General features: G+C 42.9%; 1 protein-coding gene across 2 annotated transcripts in view; it reads right to left on the minus strand.

Moving 5' to 3' along the window:
• RNF217 (ring finger protein 217) overlaps positions 1-8,639 on the minus strand; it is a 142,528-nt gene extending 133,889 nt beyond the window's left edge. Inside the window, exon 1 of one of the 2 annotated variants that reach the window (XM_028117053.2) lies at positions 7,527-8,639. In XM_028117053.2, coding sequence (XP_027972854.1) covers positions 7,527-8,396 — 870 coding nt within the window. In that variant the 5' untranslated portion in view covers positions 8,397-8,639. The remainder of the gene's footprint in view (positions 1-7,526) is intronic. The other variant, XM_028117055.2, reaches the window with a different exon arrangement.
• Between the last annotated feature and the right edge of the window lie 7,795 nt (positions 8,640-16,434).

Below are 16,434 nucleotides of genomic sequence, written 5' to 3' on the forward strand. Positions count from 1 at the left end.
TGAAACAAATATATTTAGGTTACAAATAAGATAATAAATGTAAACAATGTGAAAAGGCCATGAATTTTAGAGCCAAATGGACCTGAACTGAAATCCCACTTCTGCCATTTCTCAGCTATGTGATTTAAGACAAGTTATTCAATCTCTCTAACCTTGAGTTTTACTGCGTAGCACTCCACTATCTGCAGCATAGAAATGGAGCTGTTCCTATTTTCTCAAACCCACTCTAATTAGAAAGCCAGCCCCACCAGTGTCAATGAAAACAGTACTGTTCACGGTTGCAAATAACCTCCTTGTTGGGGAAATCGATGGTCAATTTCAGCCCTCATCCTGCTGAAATTATCAGAAGCATTTGACAAAGATGATTAGTCCTTCCTTTTTAAAACACCGTATTGGTTTGCTTCTGGGTAACCACTCTACCTTGGTTCTCTTCTTGCCTACCTGGCCCACTCCCTTTTAGACTCTTTCCTGGTTCCTTCATGTGTCTGGGGTTCCATATTAGTCTGCGCCCAGACTCAGCCCTCCTTCCCTATCTACTATCACTCCCCAGGTGACCTCATCTAGGCTCATGGCTTTAAATATCATCTACATGCCCCGAGTGTTCAAATGTGTATCTTTTGTTCAGATCTCTCTTCTGAATGCCAGACGCCAACTGCCTACTCAACATTCCTTCATGAATGTCTAAGCAGCTTTTCAAACTTAGCACGAACTCCTGATTCTCCCTAAATCTAGTCCTCCTACAGTATTCCTCATCGTATTAAATGGCAACCCCATTCTTCTAATTGCTTCGGCTCAAAACCTGAGTCATCCTTGGCTCTTTTTCTCTCATCCCACACTCAATGATCAGCAACTTCTGTCAGCTCTATTTTCACGATATATTCAAAATTCAACCAGCTCAAGCTATAGTCACCTCTATCACCTTACTCTGAACTATACCATCTCTCTGGATGATTGCCATAGTCCTCTGACTTTTTAAATTCCATTCTTGACTCCTATAGTATATTCCCTACAAGAGCCACAGTAAATCTCTTTTAAAGGTAGTTATATCTGGTTAGCTCAAAATCTTCTTATAGTGCCTTATCTTGCTCAAAGGAAACACAAATTCTCTATGGTCCTAAAGCCTTCTCTGACCAGCTTTCCCATTTCTGCTGTTTTCCTCTAATTACTCCCCATTTCATTCCCTATGCTTCAGCCACATGGACCCCTTTTCCATTCCTGGACCACCCCCAAGCATGTGCTGGTCTCTGGAACTTTACACTATTTCCTCAAATACCCTCATGGTTTGTTCCCTTACTGCCATCATGAAGATCTCTATTCAAAGGTCACCTTGTAAAATCCTCCCTGACAACTACCCCCCAATTGTAAATATATGAAGAACAATCTCCTCCCCACTATTTCTTTTCACCCTTCTATTGTCTCTTTCTCCATAGCCCTCATTATCCCCTAATATACTAAATTAATTGTTTATTTTATTCTCTAGCTTCCCCCAGCCTAGTATATAAAGTCCATGAAGCCAGGGACTTTATCTGTTTTAGTTCTCCGAATCCCCAACACCTACAACAGTGCCTGGTATATAACAGGTTTTTAATATATAAGTGAATTAAAATTAAATAATAAAACATGTATAAAGTGTTTAAAATATAGATGTTCAATAAATAGTTGTTCTTATTATTTGTGGAAACTTAAAAACTCAAGAGTAATTATCCCAAAATTGATGAGGCAAATAGCACTGATAAAGTGGAAAGAGAATGACATACTTCAGGAATTATTTTCCTGTAGACACTGAATTTTTATTTTAAGACATAATTTGATTTGGGAAGGTTCATTTAGTTTATCATATGAAACTCTTCTGACAAAGTGAATTTGAACAAAATAAACGAGTCTTTAAAATATTATAAATTTATAGATTTGCCATAATGTCATGAATGATCCAAAACAAACTTAACAAAGTTATATTTTCTTTTAAGGAAAGGTAATAAATATTTTGGAAGGAGCAAGCTATTTAATAATAATCTATTTCCAACAATTAGAGCTCTGCGAAATATGTATATTAAGAAATAAATAATGGATGAATCTATTACTCTGGAATAAACATAATAGGAGGAATTGTAATGTGTTTCCTAAATGGTAAGCTGGTGTTCCAGAACTGGTTTAATAAAATCCTCCCAGAAAGTATGAAGAAGGGACCTACAGTTGTCTGGCAACATAAAAGCTTATTTATACCACCAGATAAAGCTGAGAAAGAAATACTGCGCCTAATTTAGAAGGCTCTAAGATGGCTCCTTGAGGGAATTTAATGCATTTATAGAGTATCTCATGGTTCTTGGCCTACTGGTACCCAAGAGATGTTTGTTATATGCATAAATGGTACACTAATACCTGAGTACATTAATTATAAGAAATTACCACTCAGGTGTCTGTCAACAGTGCCCATGACGAACTTTTAATAAAAAGCTGGGAACTTAGGGGAGCTCGGGTGGCTCAGATGGTTAAGCATCTGCCTTGAGCTCAGGTCATGATCCCAGTGTCCTGGGATCAAGCCCTGCATCAGGCTCCCTGTTCAATGGGGAGCCTGCTTCTCCCTCTCCCTCTGCTGTTCCCTCCACTTGTGCTCTCTGGCTCTATCTCTCTGTCAAATAAATAAATAAAATCTTTAAAAAAAAAAAAAAAAGCTGGGAGCTTAAGTCCAGTGCTCTTCTTTCTCTCTCTCTCACATCAGGAGTAAGGAAGAGCCGTCCAGTATAAAAGCTGAGCTCTACTCTAGAAAGTAAAAAAAAAAAAAAAAATCACCGCTCTAAAGGTTTCAACTGCCGCCTTGGGTAAGTAGTACTAACTCGTCCTGTTATTTGTGATCCCTGAGGCAGTGGAGCACAATGCCGGGTTTCTCTTTGCGGCCTCATCTCCAGACAGCTGGAAGAGACCAGAAGGGAAACACTCAGGCGGCACACAGACTAGGTCCTGCTGGCGCAGAGTGCAGCCCTCAACGGGAGATCCCTCTGCAGGAGGCAAATGCCACTGAAATCAGATTTTGAAAGGTTAAAGAAAAAAGAGGTTATTTAAGAGAAATGAAGACATTATGAGAGACATATTATTAAAGAGACAGAAGAGAGAAGTAAGGGCATGAGTTAGTGAGGTGTGAAAGCAAATGTTATTGCACCCTTCAAATCCACGTGTGAGCACACACACTCAAAGTCTGTGCACAAAAGCCTAAGTGGACAGAGGCCTTAACCCTCACTTTTCGAATGCATAGAGTGATTTAACAGATTTCAGTCTCATTATTCTTCACATTTTCAGGACTATCAAAATCACACCTGGCATGACAGGATCTGTAAATTCACACCTAAGTGAAGATGGCTGCGTTCAAACTCCATCTTGAACACGTTAGTTTCTGAAAATATACAGGTTGGTTTAAGATTTAAAGGGAAAAAAAGTAGGTTACACTTGTACTGGGAAAGGTCTGCATGACTCAGAGTTTAATAATAGGATACATAAGATGTCACCCTTAGGTCACTGATTCTAGGGTGACTATAGTAGACTGCCATTTTAAGACATCACCATCTAGCAGCTGTTTTGTTCACAATCTGTAGAAGAAATGTGTTGCTTGTCTCTATTAATACTCATTTGACAGGTGTGTACATTCCAACTCACATGCATCTGCCAATTGGGAGCCCTTTGAAGCAGGGTGTTGAAAGCCACAACAGCTGTTACCTTTAGACAGTCCTTCGCATGCCCAATTCTCTCCTTTATCTAAAGAGCTAATTATTAATACTTCAAATTATAACAGATTTTTGTGTCTAAAACCCAAGTCACAAAGGAAAGATATCAATGGAGGATTTCTGAAATAAGCACAATTATCATTCTCTGGGACAAAGAAGGCAACAATCTTTCCTCCTAGGAAGATTTGGTAGAGGCCAAACCAGCTGAGAAGGTCAACATTTACAAGAGCTCAGTGACCTGCAGGAGACTACAGACATCCCCAGCACTGTGTGCTTTTGCCAGAGGTCACTGGGAAATACTTCTAAAACGTATGTATCGACAATTTATGTACCCAGGCAATATAAACTAATGTAGCTTCCACTATGTCATAGTGCTCTAGAGCCTCTGAGTCAACACCTATGTAGTGCCAAAGATTATAATTTATCAGTTCACCCCTTTACCATGGCAAGTGAAAAGTGGATGGTACATACTGCACTGTAAAATCATTACGCTAAGGGGGGGTTTCCTGCAGCCCCAGTCATGGTGATGATTGGAGGAGAATTATGTTTTGAAAAATAAAGCTATTATTTCTAAAGCACAGTATGTAGGTATTTAAGTCATGGCCTAATCTGCTTTTTCTGTACTGAAATAATGCCCACATCTACTCATCGGCCTTTGTTACATATTCAGCCCATGGTGGCACTCATGGAAATAAGACATCACCTAACAATCAGTTTTCTTACCTTCCAAGCTCGTACCTTCCTTCAAAGAACTCAGCATCTCCTTTTAGAAGAACGTGAATTTAACCAGGCAATATTCCAATTCACATTTAGTATGAATGTTTAATGTTTGTATAAAATGCTTAATAGAGGCTCTCCTTTATTTTCTTAAATGATGTTAATAATGCGCTATTTGACACAAATTCAAAAAATAGTGAAAAATGTCACTAATAATTTTTTATTTCAAATACATCATTTTATTTTAAAAGGTCTTAAGAGCCCTGCACACTCAGGCTTAACAGATTTTAGTGTGTCAAACCCAAGAAAGCTTATAAAATGAGAAAGCACTCACTGTGCCCTTTTGATCTGGCTCAGAAAGGCAACAAAACAACTCTGTAGTTTGATTTTGTTTTGATTTAGAACTGGTATGTCATTGCAGATCATGGCCTGCAACTCTGTTTCACTGATGAGGAAATTAAGGCATAGAGAGGTTAAGTGACAAGGAAACACAGACCCTTTGAGTAGAAGGGACCTTAGAATTAACATAGACCAGAAGTATTACAACCGCGGGCCTGCATTATTCATCTAATTGAAAAAAAATGCCATTTTCATATAAGCTAAAAGTCTGTCTAAAAAATCTTTAATTCTAAGTTTAATAGCGAACTTAGCAGATCTATTCTTTTTGTCTGCTATAAGACTTTGTCTTTTGTCTTAAACATGAAGAAGCTCAGAGTAGAATTTAGTGCCCAAGCAGAATACCACTTTCTGGCCATGGTTACTAGGGGTAATCTCATCCCCTCTGTCACTCAGCTCTTCCTAAATTCGATAACTATTATTTGAGCATCTGTTCTATATCCAACAGCATTCTAGGTGCTAAAGATACAGCAGTGAACAAATCATGTGAAAATTCCTGTCTTCAGGGAAATAAATTTTTTAAGTATAACGGAGTATGTTAACACTATGAAGAAAACAGAAAGCAGAAAAGGAGATGGGAGTGTGGAGTGGGGCTAAACTTTAAAAAGAGTGGTCAGTGAAGGCTATTTGGGTGACATTTGCATATAGATCTGAAAGAGAGAAGGGGGGAGGAGCGAGCAAGCAAAGGCAACGGTATCTAGGGAGGATATTCCAGGCACAAGGAGCAACAAACCACAAAAGCCCTGAGGTAGAAGTATGCCTGGCCTGCATGACTCATATTTTTCTTGTTCATTATTTTAAATAAAGTATGTTTTTCTTTATGAAAGTTCTGTCCAATACTCTGGAAGAAAATCAGGGACATTCATACAATCCTAATTACTACAGATAAGCTTCCGATTCACTTCAGAGGAGTTTTTCGTGGTTATGTATTACTATTACATTGCACGCACCCTGCCGCCCTTCCACTCCCCACTCCTTCTCTTCTTCATTACAGATCAAAATATTCACGTCCCAAAACTAACTTATGGAGATTTAAAGACAAAATCTGCTTTGGGGAAAGGGCCTACCTTAAGGAAATCAAACTGCAATGCAGAATACCCCAACCCATAGGGACTCCCTCCCCTTGAACTTCTAAACCCACAGGCCTTTAAGGATTGTGACTCTGTTTCCATCTCATTATATGCTACCTTGTCCTGTTCTTGTATACACATCTGCTCTCCTAGTGACTTCCTGGGAGCAGGGCCCATATTTTGGGAATGTCTGAATCCCACCACAGGGATCTGCACACGGATGGCACCGATATCTGTCTGCCGATGATGTCATAGAAACCACCACAAAGAGAGCAGACATTCCTCCCGTTTTAAGTATCTGTTTGTGGATAAAGCATAAAAGAGACATCAGTCTCTTACAGGCGTTTGGATAATCTCAACCATCTTGGCCAAGTTACTGTTTGTGTAACATTCCATTCTGTCGAAGTTTCCCTTTGCATTTTTGGTTGGGCACAGCACACACTTTCGGTCTAGACACCAGCATGGATTACCCATCACACACAGAGGAACAGCACCAGGTGGCATCCCGTTCCGTTCACTTCAGCCAACATCCTTAAACACTATTACGGGAAAGAGGCTCGACAGAAAACTACCAAACACCAGCCATGGCCCGTACAGTCTGGCAAAACAGATACATAAGGAACAAGTTCTGTGCATGCAAGACACGCAGAAGTCTTCTGAAAGTATATACGCAGTGGCCCGGGGGGTGAGGTAAGACTTCACAAAAAACAACTGGCACCTGAACAGCCAGGGTTTTGAAAGCGACTAGGCCTAGGACAGTCAAACACGGGATCAAAGGGCATTCCAGATTGTGCACAACACTGACAGAAACATAACAGACTGCAAACTGCTAGAGGAACTCATTCCCCATCAGTGAAGGAAAGCTGGTCGGCTGCACTCTGAAGCTTTCCAAGAAAAAAAACAAGCTTTCAAATAAGGAGCTGAGGAGGAAAGTTTTACCACTGCTTGTTTTGTTAAACCTCTTAGCCTTGCTTTGCTTTGTTTTGCTCTGTTTTGTTCCCTCTTAAAAGAAATAAAGTACTGTGCTGGCATAAAACTTCAGTGAGGAAAAGCATTTCAACTTTACTGCCGAGTAAGAAAACTTTAAGTGGGCAAGGGCCCAGGAATGAGTAAGTGAATGAATGAATAAGAGAATGAATGAAAACATAAATAAAACTTTTCTAGAATATGTAAATGGAGCAAAATTAAAAATTCAGTCATCATGGACCTGAAATATTCATTCCAACCCTTCACCGACTCAACAGGTACTTATGGTATTTGGTGCCCATTATTTGTTAGTTTCCGGAAGACCAGGCCCAGGAGGCCCTCTCATTGCCCTCCCTTTTGAGCGAGCTCTTGCTTGCAATTTAGTAAAAGAAAGCAGCAGAGGACAATTCATTGTAGCCGGTTCCCTCCACTACAGCCTGAAGCTCATGCAGAGTTAAATTCCAGTTAAGTTAGCCAGTGAGGTCAACACACTTAAATAATATTACAAGGACAAACAACTGTGAGATGTGAGAAACTTGTCTGACAGAGGTCCTTGATAAGGGTGTCTCATCACCTCTTCCTGTGAGCCGGGAGCGGGCGAGCTCGACTGCCCGGCCAGGGATTTGAAATGCTGAATGGGGAACAGAAGGGGTAAAGTTACCTGGGAGCTCAGGTAGACTTTGAGGCACTCCTCGCACACGGCCTTCTTGCAGCAGGGCAAAGGCTTGATGGGCTTGTCTTCCAGGCACACCCGGCACATCAGCACCATGAGGGGCACGTAGGGATCCCCTACCCCACCCAGATCAGAGTAGGGTGGAGCTCCCAACAGGCTGGGCACGGAGAACGGCTCGGGCGCCAGGTAGAACTCCAGCTCGATGCTGCCGCCGTCGGGGGACAGGGGGGCTGTTGGGAGGGACAGCCGGGGGCTGGGGAAGGAGGTGGGGGTGCTGGGAGCGTTCGTCACCGGCTGAGCCCGAGGTGAAGACGCGGGCGGCGAGAGCTGCTCCGCGGTGGGGGCTTCGGGCAGGTCATTCTCCACGCAGAACACCGAGCAAAAAACTTGTCTCTTGGCGGGGATTGGGCGCCGCTGCCCCAGCACGTCCAGGACCAGATCGTCCGCGGCCCCGACGCGGGTCCTGGGCTCCGGCTCCTCGCCTGGGGGCGCGTCCTGCTGTTCATCCCCTCCCTCGTTTCGGTCCCCAGCTTCCTTCTCCTCTTCCAGCTGCTGTTGCAAGGTCTGGGGGTTGAGGGGCCCGGTAAGTGCCAGTCCCGCGGGCTGCCCGGGCGCTCGGCTCCTCCTCCCGTCCGGGCCCCACCGGCTCCTCTCGGGCTCCGGGGCGCTCGTGTCCGCGCAGCCCGAGTCGCTTCCGCAGCCACCGCCGCTCGGCTCCGCGGAGGCGGCGCGCGGCCCGGGCTCCCCGGCGCTGTCCCCCCGCGGCCTCGGGGGCTCGGGGTGGCCCGTGGCGCCGCCAGCTGGGGCCCGCGCCTCCTGGGGCCCGCCGCCGCTCACCGTGCTCTGCTCCTCGCCCATCGCCACCCGCGGCCCGCGCCGCCGCTGCCCATCCAGCCGCCGGGACCCCCACCCGGCGCCGGCGGGCAGCGGGGGCAGCGGCTCGGCTCGACTCGCGGCTCCGCTTCTGCTTCCGGGTCCCTCCTCCGGGGCTGGGACTCCCCGAGCTCGCTCCGGGGAGCTCGTGCTCCCGGGCCGCTGCAGACGGGGAGCCCGGCCCGGTCCGCTGCTCCTCCTCCTCGTCCTCCGGCGCAGCCGGGGACCGCCTCGGGGGCGCTGAGGGCCGCTTGTTCCCGGCGCGGGCGCGCCCGCCCCTCATGCAGGTCGGGGCGGTGCCGGGGCCCCCGCGAGCCCCCGGGCGGGGCAGAGGGTCCGGGGAGGGGAGGCGGCCGTCAGTCCCACGCCATCGCCGGTCCCGGCTGCGGGCCGCGCGGGACGGGCGGCCGGAGGGCGATGGTCCAAGGGTCCAGGGGCCTGTGGCGCCGCCGCGGCGCGCACCGGGAGGTGCAGCCGGAGTGCGAGCGAGCCACTGCGGCCCCTGGGGGAGAGGCCGGAGCGGGCGACCTCCCTCTGCTCGCGCTTCACCTAGAGCCCTCCTCGCTGCCCCTCACCCCACCCCCTTGGCGCACACCTCCCCACACGTACACACGCGCGCAGGCACCCGCGCACTCACACGCACACCCGAGTGGGTGTGATCTAAGAGCAGAGATGCGCTCTCGCGCCCAGAGTTCACACTCGGCCTCAGCAAAACCCTTCAGAGCAGGCAGGCTGCCCTCCAGGCTACGCACGAAGTAAACTTCCTACAAAAATCACTGTATACTCAGAGCAGAAACCAGAAAACACTGGCCACTTAGGATTTTGGTTTCTCTTGGATCCATCGAATTTTAAATCCTCCAAAGAGGGAGTTAAGAGAAATAACTCCAGGAATTATTCGTTAAAAATGCTGTATATACTAACTGTTTTCTGCCTATTGAGGTAGGACGGATCTTTGGAACCCACAAATAAGCCAAAAGTACTTTTAACCTACTCCTCCAACTGGAATCCTTTTGAGAGCTGACAAATAACTAATTTAAGATTTATCCCTTTTTCCTCCTCTTCATTGTTTTCTTAGGAACTTTTTTTTTAACCCTTTAAATATGACAAAATAGATAACACGAGGTAGTAAGATGGCCTGGCCTAATTAATAAACCAGATCATTGGTGGGAATCATGAGGAGTTAGTTACATTAGCATAACCGTATTTATCCCCCAAACTGTTTCCAAGACAACAATTACATTTGAGCCAGAATTTAATTATGTGTTGATCTATCTTTATTTTACAGGAAGTATTAGTCACCCAGACTGGTGTGTTTTAGTTCCCTAAAGCCAATGAAAACATTTTGGGGAAGCCAACCCTTGTTTTTGCATCTTGAAAGGGAATTCGATTTACACGTTCATATAATAGGAAGGAGTTGTGAAGTGTGTAGCATTTTTTTATCTTGAAGTTGTTACTGGTTTGTTCGAAAATATTTTCCAAATCAGTTACAAATGTTAGAAAGGCAACTAACTATGCAATACTAAGAAAGCAGTGCAACATCCAAGCACATTTCTATCCTTTGTGTCTGACGCTCAGTTGCACGCTAGAGGGATGAAACCAATCAATCAAATCAATCGAAATGTCACCTCATTTATCAATCTGCCCCAAGAACGAAGAATTCTTATTTGGAAGAATAAATGCTATTCAAGGATTTTTTTTTTCCAGTTTGGCTAATTAGTTTCCTGTTAACTGCTACTTTCTCCAAATGATACCTCTAGTGTTTGTTCTAAAGACAGGGACAGGAAACCTACATGTATTGTGCCTTTTGTGTATGCCATCTGATAATTATTCCTCTATTTTTTCAACAGAGATACGAAAGTAATCTGTGTTTTCTAGGTGACAACAGGCTAAATGTAAGACCACAGTAACAATAATGAATAGAAAAAAGTATAACTCCTCAGTGTCTATAGGAATCAAATACCTTAAGGTACTCGCATAGTTTTGGGACCCTCAGACCCACACATATTTGTCATAGGTGTTCCAAGAACTTGTTCTTAAGGTGCCCACCACCTTGCTCCTATCCCTCAGGCTTCCATTCACTGGCAGCGGCTTTCCTTGCCATTGCACCAGCTAGAAATCCTGAAGGCTCCCCAAAACTCTCAGCCCTTCTCCTTGCCATGATTTCACTTCTATGGGATTCATCCATCTTTGTGAAGAGAGAACCATGGCACGTCATATCTTCACCCTCCAGACAGACTCAGACTTGCCTAAATGCTGGGCTCAGCCTTGCTGGTGTTTAATCTGGGACACTGGCAGCATGAAAATGAGTTAAAATGCAAAGTTAAAATTCTGGTCAGACCGTCAATTTCCCCTGAAATGAAATGCATGAAGCACCTATAATGACTGTCATGACAGGATTCACTTTTTAAAAAGGATTGCTTGAAAACATACTTACCATAGCATAAATTTCACTTACCTACCACAAGCTTCATATTCTCAAAATTCAGACCATCTGCTCCACATCAGGCTGTGTGCAGTTGTTAGTACAACATAAGCATTATCTGCCACTACCAGTTTGAACTCTCAATATTTTCAAATCTGCAAAGAGCTGTGCACCTTCCCTAAAACCAAGACTAACATTAGGAGACAATGTCAAGTTTGAGAATTGACGTAGTCAGTTGCTTTAGATCGCTCTTAAACACTTTTTTCAATTACTACTTTTCTTATCCTGGCCTTTAAATATGACTTATTTTTGGTGCCCTTGAAGATTTTTTTCAGACATTAATTTGAACATTAAAAAGCCTAAATTTATTAACTTATTAGAAAAGTGTAATGAGATATCAGAAAAGCTGTGAATCATTTTAATTTTACACATTAAAGGTAAAACTAATTTCTTTTTGCCTGTTGTGGAGAAGAAATGCATAACATTTAAATACCATAAAAGAATTATACAGCAGATAAATGACTTGTTTTTTCTGCCAGTCTCTCAACTATCCAAACAGGCAAAAAGAAATAGAAATCATTTAATTTTTAAAAGAAATTCATTTCCGGGCGCCTGGGTGGCTCAGTCGTTAAGCCTCTGCCTTCAGCTCAGGTCATGATCCCAGAATCCTGGGATCGAGCCCCGCATCGGGCTCCCGGCTCCGCGGGAAGCCTGCTTCTCCCTCTCCCACTCCCCCTGCTTGTGTTCCTGCTCTCGTGCTCTCTCTCTCTCTCTAATAAATAAATAAAATCTTAAAAAAAAATTCACTTCCTGGGGCACCTGGGGGGCGCAGTCAGTGAAGCATCCAGCTCTTGGTTTTGGCTCAGGTGGCGATCTCAGGGTCCTGAGATGGAACCCTCCTCCCTGCCGGGCACCATGCTCAGCACAGAGTCTGCTTAAGACTCTCTCTCCCACTCCCTCTGCCCCTCGCCCCTGAGTGCTCTCTGTCTCTCTCTCTCAAATAAATAAATAAATCTTTTTAAAAAAATTCATTTCCTGAAGAAGAATGAACAGGATGGAATGGCCTTCTAGGTCTGCTTTTGAAAGACACAGTGGAACATTGGTCCTCACTTTCTTGTTCTCTCCTCTTCACCCATGGAGGCTGGAACATTAAGGAATTAAGGGAAAGGGCATCAAGAAGAAAAGAAAGAGACACAATTGTTTCCCTTTCTTTTTCCACTCTTTAAGTTCCCTAAATCCAAATAGCAGGCTTTTATAAGATAAAGTTAAAAATAAAACAAAACGGTGTATTCCTTCAACTTATAAAATAAAAGCCTAAATGCTTGGAATACAGAGGAAACCAAGAATAAAAAGGACAAAGAGCGGGCGCCTGGGTGGCTCAGTCAGTTGAGCGACTGCCTTCAGCTCAGGTCATGATCCTGGAGTCCCGGGATCGAGTCCTGCGTCACGGGGAGTCGGCTTCTCCCTCTGACCCTCCCCCCTCTCGTGCTCTCTCTCTACCATTCTCTCTCTCAAATAAATAAATAAAATTTAAAAAAAAAAAGGACAAAGAGGGAGGGAAAGGTGGGAAGGGAGGAAAAGAGAAAGAAAGGAAGAAAAAAGGAAGAAAGGAAGGAGAAAGGAAGGGAAGGCAGGCAGGAAGAAATGAGGGGACGAACTTTAGCTATTAGTATCCAAAATAACCACTTACACTACTTTATCGGACTGAGATATTTCATTCTGGTGTTTGCATCTGTGTGTATAAGAATATATTAAGTGACAAATTCTCTTTTCCTGCTTTTTTTACTTAGTAATATATTCTGAATATTTTCCTTCTTTTTAAAAAAAAAGATTTATTTATTTGTCAGAGAGAGAGAGAGAACACAAGGAGGGAGAAGGGCAGGCAGAGAGAGAAGCGGGCTCCCTACTGAGCAAGGAGCCTGATGTGGGGCTCGAGCCCAGGACCCTGGGATCATGACCTGAGCTGAAGGCAGACGCTTAACTGACTGAGCCACCCAGGTGCCCCTGAATATTTTCCATATAATTAAAACATATGTCCATCATCATGATCCGTGACCGTATAGAATTTTACTACATACATGCATCATAATGTATTTAATCAATTCTATTTTATTTTTAAAATTAGATTATTTATGACTTTAAGATAAATAACACTCAGGGGTGCCTGGGTGGTTCAGACGGTTAAGCAACCAACTCTTGATTTCAGCTCAGGTCATGATCTCAGGGTCCTGGGACAGAGCCCTGTGTCAGTCAGGCACACCACTTGGCGGGGAGTCTGCTTCTCTCCCTCTTCCTCTGTCCCTCCCCCTTGGTCAAAAGCTTTCTCTCTCTCTCAAATAAACAAATAAATCTTAAAAAATTTTTTTAAAGATATATAACACTTAATATATGTTAATATTTCTTATTTATTTTAACATATAATTTTTGTTACATTCCTAATATATAATAGCATAAAGTCCTAAAAATTAAATTGCTGCAGAAAAGGGTAGGTGTACTTTTGGGGCTCTTGGTGCATATTATCACAGAAACTTAACACCAATTTATAGTCCCATCAATAGTGAGGCTATGAGAGAGTCTACTCTCCTAACCATTCTAAGGAGATTTTTTAAAATTCAAAATGCTGTAAATAACATCTCACTTTTTAATTAATGAGTACATTCTTATAAATAAAAAAGGGTGAGATCAAATATTAACTGTTGATTCCCCTTTGGATATTTACAATTTAGCACTACATCAATATAATTCTCTATTCCTGAAGTTATGGTTCTGACAGCTTCCTTTCCTCATCTTATTTTTTAATTTCCTTTTTGCCTCTTCCAGTGACAACAGTGGTTTAAAAATGTTCAGAGATAAACTCAGTCATAATTAATACCTCTAAATCCATAATACCAGTCCCTCATTTCCAAAACACAGATTCATTTATTTGAGTGCACAGACTCATTCCCAAGGAAATCCCGTCTCTCAACCCACACCGTGGAAGCTCTTTAAGTTAAGATAAAAAGAGGTCCACTAACAGTGTAAAGTTGACCCTTTTTGGACGGAGAACCAGTTCACTCCTCAGTGAAAGAGACACCAAGACCTTGCAGTTTAAAGGCAACTCAAACTTTCCACTATTATGGCTTTGGTTTACCAGAAAGATGTCAGCCCAGGCTCTGCATATAGAAATCCCCAATCTCCTCTTCCCAAGGCACATAGTGACATGAATAGAGAGGCACGTTCTCTCTGTTCGCCAGCTTCTCTTTCTAAAAAGGGTGTCGAGTCACAGCCTTCCCCCGACAGGCTTTGTTTATGGCAGAAGTCAGAAAAATTTACAGCCTGACTCCTCCCTGGCCCTGAGACTGGAATGCTTCATTGGTTCAGTAAGCAAGAGCAAGATAAATCTCTTTCTTCCAGTACCATCGTTGCTAGGTAATTCACAGCGAAGGAAATAATTTTGTTCAAACTAAAGGATAATCAAGCATCAAAGTAACAGAGCCAAAGATGCACTTGTAAAAGCAATAGTTCTGAAGAGTAGAGATTTTCTTAGCAAGAGGAAATCTCTTCCAAATTAGGGAAGAAGTAAAACGTAATTCAGAGAAGATTTGTTTAGAACAATGGAAAGTGCTCGCAAAACTATGTTAAGTGAAAAAAGGCAAGACAAATGTAATGTGTGATATGATTACAACTATGTAGGCATGCGTATTATAAAATAAGGACAAAAATAACAGAAGTTATTGAGTTATTGTATAAGGTTGATGTTGTTATAATTCTTCTTTCTAAAATTTCCAAAATACTGTTGCTTTTAGATTGGACAAGAGAGAAAAAGAAGATTTTTTTTCTTTTTTTAAGAATGAAATTGTTTCATCCTAATGAACAGAGAAATAGGCTTGGTGTTAATAGGTGTTATTTGCATGTATACTTGTGACAGTTAAGGTAAGCAAATTTTCCTATTTGTGTTATAATTCAATTTAAGAAACATTTTCTGAATGTCTGTTAGATCCTACATCAAGTTCTGGAAAATTCAATTTACTAATTTGTTCGATAGAAAAAATAATCCTTTCCCCAAATATTCCTTTATTATTAACTTTAAAACATCTGTGAAACACTTTAAACTGTCCAGAGCATATCTTGCCTGTATATGGAAACCCAGTTTTTAGCATTCGACACATACTTACTTTTCAACAAAACATTTTTAAAGGACAGAAACAATGACAAAATAGTCTTCTATAGTTACTTAAGCATTATATGGAACTATGGTTCTGAAATTATGTGCCAAGTTGCCCTAAGGCACAGCAGCAACCTCCTAGGGGCACCGTGGAATATTTAAAATTCTTGGGGCACCTAGCTGGCTCAGTTCGTGGAGCATGTGACTCTTGATCCCAGGGTCACGAGTTTGAACCCCACATTGGGGATAGAGATTACTTAAAAAAAAATAAAGTAAGGGGCGCCTGGGTGGCTCAGTCATTAAGCATCTGCCTTCAGCTCAGGTCATGATCCCAGGGTCCTGGGATCGAGCCCCGCATCGGACTCCCTGCTCCACGGGAAGTCTGCTTCTCCCTCTCCCACTCCCCCTGCTTGTGTGCCCTCTCTCGCTGTGTCTCTCTTTGTCAAATAAATAAATAAAATCTTTTAAATAAATAAATAAAGTAAAATAAAATTCTTCAGGGAATCACAGTATCGCCTCTTGGACACCATGCAAATTACTACTGTTAATTTGTTTGGACCTCGTTACCACTAGGGATTTCTTTTTGCCTAAAAAGCAGCATGAAAAATAACTGAGACACCCTGGTGCCATAAGCTGAGAAAGCTTGGAAGCTCAGATTGAAAACTTTAGGCACAGAGCAGAAAACAACAGGATAAGCACCTTAAGCTCTTAGAAACTTAAACGTTAAATTTACAAGAGACATTTATGTAGTAAAGGATTAAGCTTGCCTAAAGAAAAGTCCTTTCCCTCAGCTCCTAGGAGTGACCTTCCTGTGCTGCCTGCAGGAAATGAGTCTCTTTGTTTACCTGGAGTCCTTAGGTCATGCCACATAGTCTACGTGAACCGTGTTATTTATGGTGGAGGTCTTGGGTCATGTAATATCAATTTGACTTCTGGAGGGACTGGGAACTAAGGTTAATCACATGGGTGGTTAGCCAGGTGTACATCGCTGACTTCCAATAAAAACCCTGGACACCAAGGCTTGGTGAGCTTTCGTGGTTGGCAGTATTCCATTTATGTTGTCACACATGGTTGCTGGGAGAAATAAGCACCATTCACACAATTCCCCTGGTAGGGGTCAGCTGGTGGCTTCATGCCTGGTCTCTCCTGAAGTGTGATGGTATAGGTTTGCCTGTTGCTGATTATAATCTGTGTCCTTTTGCTCTAATAAACCTTTACTTTGAGTAGACATGTTTGCTGCGTTTTGAAAGTCCTTCTAGAGAATCAGTGAAACTGAAGGTGGTCTTGAGAACTTCCTGAACTATGCCACTACAAAAATGGAAGTTCATTAACTTTTATAGGTTCTCACTTTCCTTGTTTTCTCAAGGAGAAAGATGTCATTGAGCAGGTATAGTATCAATTAATGCAAGAATAAGACAAGTTTAATTTAAAAAAAGAGAAATGGGGGCACCTGGGTG

Source organism: Eumetopias jubatus, unplaced genomic scaffold (assembly GCF_037043125.1).
Source record: "Eumetopias jubatus isolate StellerSeaLion01/CBP00866 unplaced genomic scaffold, mEumJub1_p1.0 scaffold_6, whole genome shotgun sequence".
In the NCBI taxonomy this organism is placed as follows: domain Eukaryota; kingdom Metazoa; phylum Chordata; class Mammalia; order Carnivora; family Otariidae; genus Eumetopias; species Eumetopias jubatus.